We start from the raw sequence: 13,081 nt of genomic DNA, 5'->3' as shown, positions 1-13,081 counted from the left end.
ACTTGGTACAAAAATTGTCATTTAAAATTGCTTTCCATTTCCCATTGTCTTTCGGTCACTTCATCTGGCTCTCTTCATCTTTATGGCCTACAACAATTCATCTCTCTTCCTTGCTCACCAACTGTTCTCTCTTCCAATTCTACCCACCAACCCATTGCTATAGCTCCATGTGTTAAGTGGCTGGTCCCTGTCTCCCTCTTGTATCTTCCTTCGTTTCCCCATCTCTTTTGTTTTCCCCCTCTTTTGTTTCCCCCTCTCCTTCCTTCCGCCCTCTCTTCTTCCTTCCTTCAACCCCCTCTTTTTCCATCCTCTTTCCTCTTTCCTTCCTTCCTCCTCTTTCCTTCCTTCCTCCTCTTTCCTTCCTTTCCCCCTACTTCATTCCTTCCCCCTACTTCATTCCTTCCACCCAACTTCATTCCTTCCACCTACTTCCTTCGTTCCCACTCTTTCCTTCCCCCTCTTTCCTTCCTTCCTCTTCTCCCCTTCTCCTTCTCCCCCTTTCTTTCTCCCCCCCCCTTAACTTTTCTTTCACCCTCTCCCGTCTCACTTGTCTTTCTTTATCCAGCATTCATCAGACTACTCTCACTTTCCCTCCCTCTGAGTGTGTTTTAACTCACCTTTCACCTTTCTCAGCTTATGACATGGTCTGACCACTCTCCTATATTGTGTGGCCAATCAACTTGACTTTCGTGCCATCACATCATTCCTTTAGGTACACAGTGGCTTGTTTGCTCTCTCAATCATTCTGCACAAAGGCACTTCTCTCTCTCCTTCCTTTATGGTGTGTGCCTGTTCTCTCCATTTCTGTTTCCTTGCATTCCTTGAGGTGTGCACTAATGAGTCCTCTTGTTTTGGGTGGTCTTGGCTTTCCCTCAGGGTGTGCAGCGGCGGGTCACTATACACAAAGACCTGTCTCTTCTATTTTCTCTCTGTAACGGTGCATGCCAGCTGATCTCCTTCCTTCTCTGGGATCATGTTCCTCCTTTCTTCATAATGAGCACTGACATTCACTCCCTCGTAGCCTGGATGGTGATGGGTCAATTGACTTAATTCCTCCATCACGCCCCATCTATGTCCATCACAGAGTGCATAATACCACTTTGTTCCATCCCCTCATTTGTGGTTTGCACACTAGCTGGCCCCCTCAATCCATTTTTAGCTTGCACCTCATTTGCTTTTTGCCCAACCAGTGTTTTCAGGATGGAGTTGCCCTCCCCCCCTCAAGCCCTCTTATGTGACCGTAAGCCTATGCTCCCTTCCTCACTCTATTGCAGCACATGCCAACAGCTCTGTCTCACTCTCAGTGACACTGTCCAGTTATTCATCATAGCTTGAGTTAGTCATGTAACTCCATGAAGGACGTTTCTCCCTCACTTGTAATTGACACTGACTGAGCTCTTCCCCATGTTCTGCACTATGAGACCAAATCCAACACTACACTCTGCATCATTAAGTTGTATCCTATCCAGGTCCTTCGCCATGTAGGTCAGCCCATCACTACGTCCCTCACAGTGGGCAACGGATGATCTCTTCCTCTGTTGCCCTGGACACTATGCATTAGTCCACCTTCTCTACGTTGGTGGCAGTGACAAAGGATCTCTTTATCAAATTCTCTATGAGTCTTAAGCTATGCTGCATGTTGGTGTTTGGTTTCAGGGCATCATAAACACTGATTTTCACTCTCTCATTATGCCATTTCAGGTGAATGTGATTTTGGCACTAATTGCAGATTTTCCCACATGACTGAGGAGGATGTACAACAACTGAAGGCACACATAGATGGTGAGACATGGCTGGGTCAGCTACTTTCTGAACTCAAACGGGGCTGGAAGTATTGATGTGTCTGTGATTTATAAATGTTCTAGGCTTCCAGGAACTGTTGGGAGCATCTGTCCATTTTTAGGGTCAAACTAGATTCATTAAGAGATGGATGCACTTTTACCTCTACTTGGCTTGTATACCATGCCTTACCTTGCTGTCACTTTTTCAGCCCAAACGGCCTGGATTTGCTAGGCACTTGGTACCCCAAAGTTTTTCCAATTTTTTCCAAAACTCTGACAACGATACAAGTCCTGAGTTCTTATGTGTTAAGGGGCCCATTTCCAAGTTGTATTGGCTGCAGTAAGGAGAAAACAGGTAGGCCTAGTTTGAGATAGTTTTGGGGTGGTGTTTTGTGGTATCATTTGTTCTAATTCATTTACTTGTTTTTAAGAGCAATAGAAGAATCAGATCTCTGCTATACTCTGCTTGTTGCCCAATTGCCAGTAGGAAACCACATTGACTTTTTTTTTACAAACTTTGAACTGCAAAGAGATGGCATGTAGGGTACATGATGCAACTGTTAAACTGCTTATTGAAAATGGCTAACTGTGCCACAGTACATCGTTTTGCAACATAGAATAGTGTTGTAAGTTTGGTGATGCCTCTTGCATGTTCTTATTTTGAACTTCACTGTGGAGTTACAAGTGGGGCATCTACAAAATATAAAGTGTCAATCATTCAGTAATGTATCTTGTGGGCAACCTAACTGAAGCATGCTGACTTCTTTTTCAAACATACTGGATTGATGCAACTAAGGTAATAGATACTTAGAGGCCTATTTAGACTATGGAAGATGACCTTTAATGTCAGGGTGACGGAGTAAAATACTATGGTGCCCTGATCAAGTACCAGTCCTCCAAATCTATAGATGTCTGCCAGCCCAGTGGACATCTCTTGCACTGGCAGGAACTGCTGTCACAGCTGTCCTGTCAATGTAATAAAAGTTTGATAAACGGTTATGTCAACATGATGGTACAGTCCCTCAAACTTTTAACCTGTTTCTATCTTTAAAAACAAAATTTCAATGGCAGATTTTGTTTTTGAAAATAAAAAACACTAATGACCCCTGTTTCACAGGAGTGTCTCCCATGGTGTGGGGCTAATTTTGTAGTTTTTACAACAACAAAAAAATGCATTTGACGACCCATGCTAAATCAAGTGGACCAAATGGTTACATCTCTGCCAGCCCTTACTTCACCTGGCCATCAGAGGTGTATGTCAGTGGCGGAGACAGTAGTCTTCATCGCTGATATACTGAAGTTCTGCCTGACTGTAAATGAGGCCAAACTCTAAATCAGGGCCTTAGTCTGCAGTTTTGAATATATTTATAGACCAGTACTAAAGCATGTAAATTGCTGAAGTATTGAAAGCCTCCTTAAACAATAGGCTACGTTTGGATGACATCTTGATGAACCTCATGTACAGAAATTGTTGCCTGCAAGCAGTTAGTCATTCCAAAGACTCCTGACCACCTTTCTTTGAGGGTATCTTTTTATAGAAATATGCCAAGTTGTTTGATGGGAAGCTTGTACAATAAGAGGCATACAATCATGTTTAGGTCTACATGTGCATGCAAGAGCTTTTTGAAATCCCAAATACTTGTTTTTCGCTATAAGTCACATGGAAGTGATTACACAGTAAACGATGAAGGATAGAATAATAAAAAATTTGGACAACGATAATGGTGATACATTATCTCTAATTTTACTAGAAGAAAAAACACTGATTTTAGAATTTGTGGTGATTTCTATAAAACTCTGTCTACAAAAGGAAGATATGTGTTAGGTATTTTCTGGCTTCCTGATGCAGTTCGTGTTTAACCTTTATAGGTACTATCCTTTACTGCTAGGCCACAACACTGACGCTTCTTTCACACCCGGAAAGAATCAGATAAAATATACTGACCTTCACCCGATCTCCCAAACGAATTATAGTGCACACCCCAAAAACAGCGACGTCCTGAAAATCGGTCAGTCCTCTATTTAAGACCTAACATAACATCCCACAGGAATATCTGTCAGATATTTGAGGAGTACCTCACCTGTCATACGACATCATGCTTCATCATGGATGCCTCCTTGCACTCGGGTAGGTGAATACCACCTGAGTGTGCAAAACAAAACTGGAAATTGTAGTAGTTCAGATAGGTTATTACTCAAAACAAGTGCAGGGTTCCAGACAATTATGGGTAAACCTCAGATGTTTCTTTATTGAACAGTTTCCTATGCCATTATTACAAATATGGATGCCTTGTAACAAAGTGGTTTCTTCATTCAAAAGGTTCCATTGCCTACATGTTTCAGACAAAAACTTGACTTTCTTCAGGACTAAAGGCTCCCCTGCCTGCTTACACCTTACACTTAGTGTCAGTACCAAAAAAGCATAAGGCTCTCCTACCTATTACTGCAGCTTAACAGATCATATAGGTAAATAAAACAATAATACAGTAAGATAATCAAGATTTTATTTAGCTCAGTGTGATATTCTTTTAACCTGTGGATGACACATCTCAGTGGTCACTGGAACACAACTCTCAAGTGCCATTGTGAACCTTGTATCCCCATCTTCCATGTTTGTGAACATTCCTAACTTTATTAATTGAGGCACTTAATACTCTACATATACATATAGTCTTGTACTGGCCTATATGTATGTCTCTAAAGAGATGCAGTATTAACCATACATAGTTTCCTAACTTACTCCACTGGGTTCTTGACCTAGAGGGAGTAGGGATTTCCCTGTTGTCACACTCGTCGAAGGACGACAATGTAATGTCACCTTTTGTGTGTTGAACATGTGTCGGAATATCTGTCACTGTTGAAACCAGTCTCTTGGTTTCTAGTCTGTTCCTTTATGTTTATGCATCTTTAGACATACAACATATACCATATCCCATGCATTCTCCTCTTTGTATCATACAGTCATCGTATTTATGATGTCCTGATGATTCTCCCCATTAGATGCCAAGATACACCATGTTCATACTGCTTGTTCTTGACCCTGAGTGATCTTATTGAATGAATATTCGTCAGTAACATCACACACAATATCCATATCACCACTTAGGGTGACCACCTGGCATTGAGGCAAATTCTGGACATGAGTGTAAATAATTCAGGACAGAAGGTCGAAATTCAGGACAAAACGTCAATTTTACTGACACATCCGAGACACACCTATAATCCACTTCTTTATCAATGCATGTATTTAAAATTTCCGAAATGGCACTCTTTATTCACTGTTCTCTAGGTATGCTAAATTTGGGTGACACATTATGTCCTTATTCAATAGTGAATTGAAGCCCTTGAGCACGGTGTCAAGAGCATCACCCAAGTTTAACACAAACATCTGGCTCATTCCACCCTGCTCTCAAAGTTAAACCTAAAAAATTGATGAACCTGGTGCTACTTTTCTTATGAAAGCAGAACCCTTGCACTAATATAGCCAGGATATTTACTAAAAAGTCAACCCTTTTTTAAAAATTATGTAGGGGATTTTCCTTCAACTAAATCTTCCTCTGCAATCCACCCTTGGTGGCAGAACAGTTCTTATATTTTCCTGATGTAAAAAGGGTTTTGTTTATGATTTTGAAAAAAGATTAACATTTTGATACAGTTTCCTATAACTGACCGAGGTGTAGGTTTGAAAGCTGCTGCTCCAGGTATTTTCACCAGATTAACTGTCAATTACATCAAATTATGTTACAATGTTATTAAAATTCAAGAGATTGTGCCCGGACAGAATGCTAGCCTAAATGGTCTGATATAACTGAGTAACATTGTGGTTTCAGAGAGTTGTAGTGCCGCCATTTGGGGGTCTGTTGACACATTGTCTAAATATGTTTGCCTAGATTTTAATTCTAGAGCTCACTCGGGGTCAGACCAGTCTAGCCATTCTGGTTCATTAAGTTGAGCCCAGTATTTCTTCATCTTCTCCTCTTCCTGTCAGTGAGGTTCTTGCTCCTTGTTACTCTATTCTAAGTGCTCTGGATAATGATGCAGAACCCACAGCGAATAACAGTTGGTTACTTATCTATAATCAGTGTCCTCCATCAAGAGTATCTTCATAATATTTATAACTTTCTCTCAGATACTCACATTTATAGTTGTGAATCCTGCGCTAACAAAAATCTCACAATAAAACTTCTCAGAAGGCTGCAGACCATTCCAAACTCAGCGGCCAGAATCACTATCAACCTCTGCACTACATTCACGACACATCACACCTGAAGGAGCTACACAAGCTCTCCATACGCAGTCAGGCACAATTAAAACTCCTCACCCACACTTTCAAGAATCTACATAACCCCTGGCTCAGCAAACCTCAACTATTTTATCTGCTTTGACAAACTTTTCAGACCCCTACGCTCATCCGGAATCTTACACATCCCATGCAAACAGAAAACAAGATGTGGCAGTCCAGACTTGCCGTACATAACTCCTAAAGCATGGAACGACTTGCAACTACACATAGAGCCTCCTCCCCACTTCTTGCATTCCATGAGAAGCTAAAGACCTGGCTATTCAAGTAATCCCACTATGCCCTAGGTTTGGTTAGACTGAAACCTCTTTAGCGCCGTGATACCTTACCTTCCCAGGTGATAGTGTGCTCTGCAGATCTGCATAACATATGTTCTCTCTCCTCAGTACAAAGTGTGGTAACTGTCATTGGAGAAATGTATTCAGAAATACCCAGCCAGGTCAGTCTTCTGCCTTGAAGAGGCAGGTCCTTGTGTTTCTCTGCGAGAACCTATGCCATTGAAAGTGGTAATAAGATCAAATATTAGTTTATTGTTATCTATTTCAAAATAATACATAGGATCCTGCAATCCCGCTATAAAAACTTGTCTCTGATTTCCTTCTTACAGGCGACTTGTAATGCACATATTTGCCTGTAATAAAGCAATGATGTAGCAGCACCACTACTGTAATAACTTATTATTGTTAAGTTTGGATATTACAATGCATGTTGCCTAACAGTAGTCAAAGTGAAAAGAATAACATAGAGTATATTTAAAGCTAGTGTTTAAAAATCACAAAACATGGCTTTTCCTTCTGCCCTGTTTTTGTAGAGGAGCGGTAAAAAGCAGAAAGGAGATATTCATGGCAAAATGTTTTGCACACATTAGATAAAATCTCTCTACATGTTTATACGCATTCTGAATTACAGCTCTTTTTGCTCCTTTTTTAAATTTGACTTGTATTAAACGGATTCTAGTGTATTTGTGAAACATTTCTATCTGCTTTTTGGGTGTGTTTAATTTTGCACTATTCTACTTTTATTCTTTATGTTTGCAAACATGCTATCAACAAACCAAAGATTTAAGTGGTCTGTGGGAAAGGGAATGGTGTGACCATGTATTATAAGGAATAAGTACCTCCCTGCATACATTATAAAGATATTGAACGCCACCTTAGGATTCCATTACCTCATAAAGGAATTCGCTGTTTGGCCTTGTTCCTCTGTATATATGTATGGTAAGTGACCTGCAATAGCCTTATAAAGTATACCCGTAGATACAGTATCCCTTATATTTCAAGTGTTTCAGAGATTTCTCCTGACTCGTGATTGTTACTCTCATATTTAATATAATGCAAATATCCATCCGAATAACAAACATGTTTGTACTTATGAAGGCTGTTTAGCATATGTTTCACCATCTGCTGCAGGCCGTAGCCTGTCTGTTCAACATCGGGATCCATGTGTAATCCAGCTGGTCTTTTCTACAAAACCCAAGTCTCAGATGTGTAGTTCAGTTACAGACATGGTCAATTAGCCTTCTCAAATTGATGAGTTGAATGGCATTCGGCTGTGCAACACTAACACGATATTGGTGCATAGAGACAAGGACAAGTGGTGTTCAATTGCACATTGTTCTTTTTTTTTTTTTCAAATTGTCCGTTTTTGCAGCTCGGCTGACAAGTGACATTTGTCTAAATTGTTTCCATAAATTTATAGTGCATTGCCTACTTCTAAAGTTGCTTCAGGTTGCACAACACTACTGACTAATGAAAGAGGCAGGAGTGCTACGGCTTTCATGGTTATGGCCTTTTGTCTGCCATACCTTTCTACCCATTGAATCGTCTCATTCCTTTTGGTTGACTTGCATTGCACAGCACAGCAAAATAGAAGCTATTCTGACTGAGTGGTGTACTAATCAACAATTAACCTTCTCACCCACTCAATCATGTCTGTTTTAATATACCAATTGTCTTTTTCCAAAGTCTTGTGTTGGCAGTGCCACCTGATTGTCCTGACAATGCCACACACAAGGCTGGTATTGCCTTCGCATGTAGCTGCAGAAGAATAACGTGTGTCTGCGACGCCCCCTCCCCTGCCACATTACTGAATGGTGATAACTATCAGGGTGAGTTTGCTTCTTGGATTTCTTTCACACAGCCATGTTTGCAGTAGGCTGTACCTTTTACAGAGGCACAGGTGCTTCAGTGTCCTGTCTCATGATCATGGCAATGGCACACCTACAATCTCAGCTACAATGTGTGGATGATGATGTATGTAAGCCTGTTCTGTCATATGCGGCAGCAGAAACAGCATGCCAGCTGCTTTAATTGTTTTTTATGGGAATAGTTATGGAGTAGTACAGTGCTATTGCAGCAAATGGCTGTTTGTCATGTGGGTGTATATGATGATAATCTTCCTTTACTTTGATAATCGCTTTAGGCTGCATTATGTGGGTCCTATTCATTTAGCCTATACCATTTTTGCTATAGTTTATCGATTTTAGGCTTCGAATTAGAAATTGAATTTAGCTTTAGAGGTGCTGCTAAAAGATTAGGGGTCCGTTGTAACTAATATTTTGGGGTTTAGGGTTACAGTTAGCCATCCTTTTTAAAAACCCATATTTCCATTTAAGGTTAGGGTTAATGGTAAAAGTTTAGTTAGATGCACGGTTTGGATTAATGTTACATAATTTTCAATATTTGAGGGCTAGCATTTCCTTTCAAATAAACAATTTCTAATTGTATTGCTGAGAGAAGTTTAACAAAGAAAAAAAAATACGCTATGCTTGATCTAGAGTATGTTGGAAGCAGTGACATTTTCTCTAGTCTAGGGATAGTCTGACAGAGATATTTCTACTGGGGGATTCTTCACTAGAGAATAATCTCCAATCCTCCAGTAGAGGATCAGGGGTGATTTTGTTTCCAGTATACTCATAAGCATCCCATTATATATGTTATTGACATGGATTTAGGAGTAGACATTTGATTGACTATCTTTCTTTAGGATGACTGCTTGATAATGCTCATTGTCTTTTTACTGTTGTTGGGAATCTCAGGGGAATGGTCAGTGGGGTTAGGAAAATTCCTGTAGTTTGTTTTGCCCTGCTGCCGAAATGTTTGTTTTTGCTGTCCGAAAAAAAAGGTGATTGGTACACCATCTTAGGTTCACTATGACAAAGTACATTTCTCTCCTTGATGGAGGTTGCGCAGGCCAGGCCTGCGGTTCGTCATTGTTCAGAAGCCTCACTGCTGCAGATGATGTGTGCCGTGGACAGCCCATTACTCAAGATATGCCTGCTGTTCCCCTGTCTCAGCCATAATTGTTTGGGGTTGGTGGGAGAGGACCTGGTGCATGCACAATCAGGGGAGCAAGGCACCTCCAGTACTGACAGTGGAGTAGCTCTGCTGCAGTCAGGTGACTCCTTCTCCTATGGATATTCCTTGGGCTTAGTACCAACCCCCACCAAGATAGCTAAGAGCCCACCCTGGTTGCAATGGTATGATCATGAGATGTCCAGTGTCCTTGTCTGTGAACAGTGATGGTGGGGATTGTCTTACTTCATGGAAGAGCTCAGTTTTGTGCAGCTGCCAACTACAGTTGTATGTTGATATGCACCCTTCCCCTCTAGGCGCTAGCCCCTTTGTAGTGGGTTCACCCACTAAACACTTTGTGAATCTCCTTGAAGGCCCTTAGACCTCAGGCACATCCACGCTGTACACGCACATAGGTCACTTGGACCTCTCCTGCTGTTATCAGGTCCTCCCACGCTACAACAGCCATTACAGTTTGTCAGCTCCTCAGCTATGTCCCTTGTCTTTGATGCCTTTCTTCAAAGGCAAGTCCAATACCCTTCTCAGCTGTCAGTTCCTTCATTCAAGGAAGGTTCTCAAAAGTAGCCTCTCCTCGTAGGCGGTGTTAGGTCCCCCATTTCTGGGCCCTACCCTGTCAGAAGGGGGGTCGGCTGTACATACATCAATCTTGGATCACAGAAGAGGTTCTTGATCACTACTGGTACAACTGCCAGATTCTGGTACAGAAATCTTGACACACTGACTGCAAGTTTCTCCACAATCCTTGTACCTAAATCGCAGATAGCTTCTGTGTATTCCAACAGTCGATTCTAAGAACGACTGTGGACAGTTCTGCCCTTTTACTTTTTCCACTCATACTGGCCCAGCTGAGGCCTTTGGCACAAAAGTGAGAAGGAAAGTGGACTGGAGTCTTTTGCCCTGAGAACCCAAAAATGGGCCTAGAAAAAAAGTGTAGCTGTCCTTAACTGCCTCCTATCCTGTGTGGGGGAGGAAATAATGGGCCAGGAAAGGATATGGGAACATGCTCTAATTTTCAAAGGACCCCTCATTCTCAAATGTTCCCACCTCAAATGTCTTACCCATTTCAAAAACTCCCAGGAATATCCTGAAGGAGCCCTGCAAAAGAGTCGGGTATTAAGGCCTGCTTTGCCACTGTATTGCTCCCATTCCCAACCAAGGTACTAGGAAAAGGCCATTGACATTCAACTGTCGACATACTTGCAGCAGGACCAGCTACTCAACCCCTCCCAATCTGGCTTCTGCAAAAATCACAGCATCAAGACCACCCTGATTGCAGCCTCCAAGAACATACAAACCCTCCTTGACCAAGGAGAAACAGCAGCTCCATTCCTCTTCGACCTCGCAACAGCCTTTGTCACTGTATCCCACCACATACTGATCAACAAAGCTCCACCCCCTTGGCATTCAAGAAGATGCTTTCAGATGAATCACCTCTTTCCTCACCAGAAGAACAGAAGGGGCCGCCTACCACCTTTTAACTCCGAACTGAACTATATCTTCTGCGGAATCTCCCAGGGCTCATCCCTCAGCCCCACGCTCTTCATTGTATAAATCACCCTGCTGGCCAGAATTGTCAGCTCTCAGAAGCTCAACCTATTATCATACGCAGATGACACCCAACTCATCCTCTCACTCGCCAACGACACCACCAAAGCCAACTTCCACAGATGTTTGACAAGTGTTGCTGACTGGATGAAGTACAGCTGCCTGAAACTGAACATGGACAAGACGGAAGTACTGATTTTCAGCAGCAACCCATGGAATGACTTGTGCTGGCAACCAGACCTAGGACCCACCCCACACTGGCCAACCATGCCCAAAACCTCAGAATCGTCATTGATAACAAGCTCATCATGAAAACACAGATCAACTCTGTAACCTCAATATGCTCCCCCACCCTGTGCATGCTATGTAAGATTTTCAAGTAGCCATCACTGCACACGAGACATACCGTGACACAAGCTATCCTCACCAGTCAGCTGGAATATGGCAATGCCCTCTATGTAGGAATCGCTGCACACCTCCTCCAGAGACTTCAAATCATACAGAACGCTGTAGCCAGACTCACCCTCAACCTCCCCCAAGAGACCCACATCACACCCCACCTCAGGCAACTTCGCTGGCTCTCAGTACTGAAGAGATGTCAATTCAAGCTGCTAACCCATGCACACAAGGCCCTACACAACCAAGGACCAGCCTACATTAACCACTGCCTGATCTTCCACCAGCTGCTGAGACATTTACGCTCTGCATCCCTTGCATTTTCCCACACTTCTCTTATCTGCCAAAGCAGAAGTGGAGAACATTTCTTCTCGTGCTGCACAACAAAAACCTGGGACTGCCTCCCCATGCAGTTCAGGACCATCACTTCACCTCCAGAATTCCAAAGGACTCTCACGACCTGGCTGTTCGACTGAGCCTTCCAGGGTCTGCAAGCACTTGGATACTATCAGATGATTAGCGCTATTCAAATCCTGATTGATGCATAAATGGGTCACCTGCCACCATTGTCAGTCCTCTGTGTCCCAGTGAGCTAATAGTAGTCATACCAGGTTAGGAGAAGTGCCTTCCAGAAGCACTCTCTGGGCTTAAATCCATGTTACAAAAATACATCCAGCCCACACATGCATGATTGTTGTACTGAGGCAGTGGCCAAAAAGCTACAGCTTGCTACGATGAACTTGGTACAGGGTCGCGCACCCCTAGTGCCAAGGAGAGAACCTTCTTCTGTCCCAACAGGTTGTGATCAGAAAATTCATGTAGTAGTTTATTTAGCTATTGTGGTCAAGAATAGATCATTATGCCTCAGTAGTTTTGTGTAGACTATACAATTAGTGTGGTTCCATTGACACGAAATACTTAGGAGCCGACTTAAAGGTTGGAGTAACCGTACTCTGGATTTTCAGATGTTTGCCCTAGCGACGATTCCTGTCTGTACATTGAAAGTGTGCTGTGTGGCTCAGTACCCCATGACTGTACTGTCCAGCACACTTTCAATATCTTTACTTTCAAAAACAAAATCCCAAAGTCGATTTTCTTTTCGAAAATAAAGTGGTTCTCAAACTACCCCCCCCCCCCCCCCCCCCCCCGTGGGGAAAATAAAATTCAGGCCCCCCCCCTTCAGAATTTTTCACGATAATTCTATTCAGTTGGCAATGTTAAAATATGTCTAGACCTTTTTAAACATTTCAATTAAGTTCCGTAACCTTTTTAAAAATGCAATAGTTGGGACCAGGACACCTTATGGGCATTGTGAAAGAGGTGTGGTCTGACTGCTCAATATCAATCTCTACTCCTGTCACTGCCTGCGTCAAGCATCCGTGGGGGACTTGACGTTTTTAACCGTCACTACACATTTTTCAGAAATATTTTAAAATGGCGAGCTCGCAAAAATCTATGTGGTTCAGTATATTCAAACCGGGTCGCACCGTTCCCCAGCTGAGTTCCTTTGTGAAATGCCCGCAGTTAAAAGCATCTAGTTACTCAGCCAAATGTGACTGTCGAATCCTGACAGCAGGGGGCAGCAGAAGCTCAATTGATCGGCCTTTCTTATGATTCTTGTCACATACTGCAGCTGTGCCAGACGGGCTCTCGCTTCCCGTCATCTTACACGTTACACTTACAGGCAGGATGCCTGGATATGCAGAATGTCACGTTGGAACACCCATTTTTAACGATAAATTAAA

At 42.5% G+C, this 13,081-nt stretch overlaps 1 protein-coding gene across 2 annotated transcripts in view; it reads left to right on the top strand.

Moving 5' to 3' along the window:
* Positions 1-13,081, top strand: part of ZMAT5 (zinc finger matrin-type 5) — a 46,558-nt gene that overhangs the window by 22,483 nt on the left and 10,994 nt on the right. For both annotated transcript variants that reach the window (XM_069214591.1, XM_069214590.1), the window contains exon 4: positions 1,702-1,782. In XM_069214591.1, coding sequence (XP_069070692.1) covers positions 1,702-1,782 — 81 coding nt within the window. The remainder of the gene's footprint in view (positions 1-1,701; positions 1,783-13,081) is intronic.

This window comes from Pleurodeles waltl, chromosome 11, assembly GCF_031143425.1.
Source record: "Pleurodeles waltl isolate 20211129_DDA chromosome 11, aPleWal1.hap1.20221129, whole genome shotgun sequence".
NCBI classification, from domain to species: domain Eukaryota; kingdom Metazoa; phylum Chordata; class Amphibia; order Caudata; family Salamandridae; genus Pleurodeles; species Pleurodeles waltl.
The sequence above is the reverse complement of the archived record's forward strand: the minus strand, read 5'-3'. Positions and strand labels throughout refer to the sequence as shown.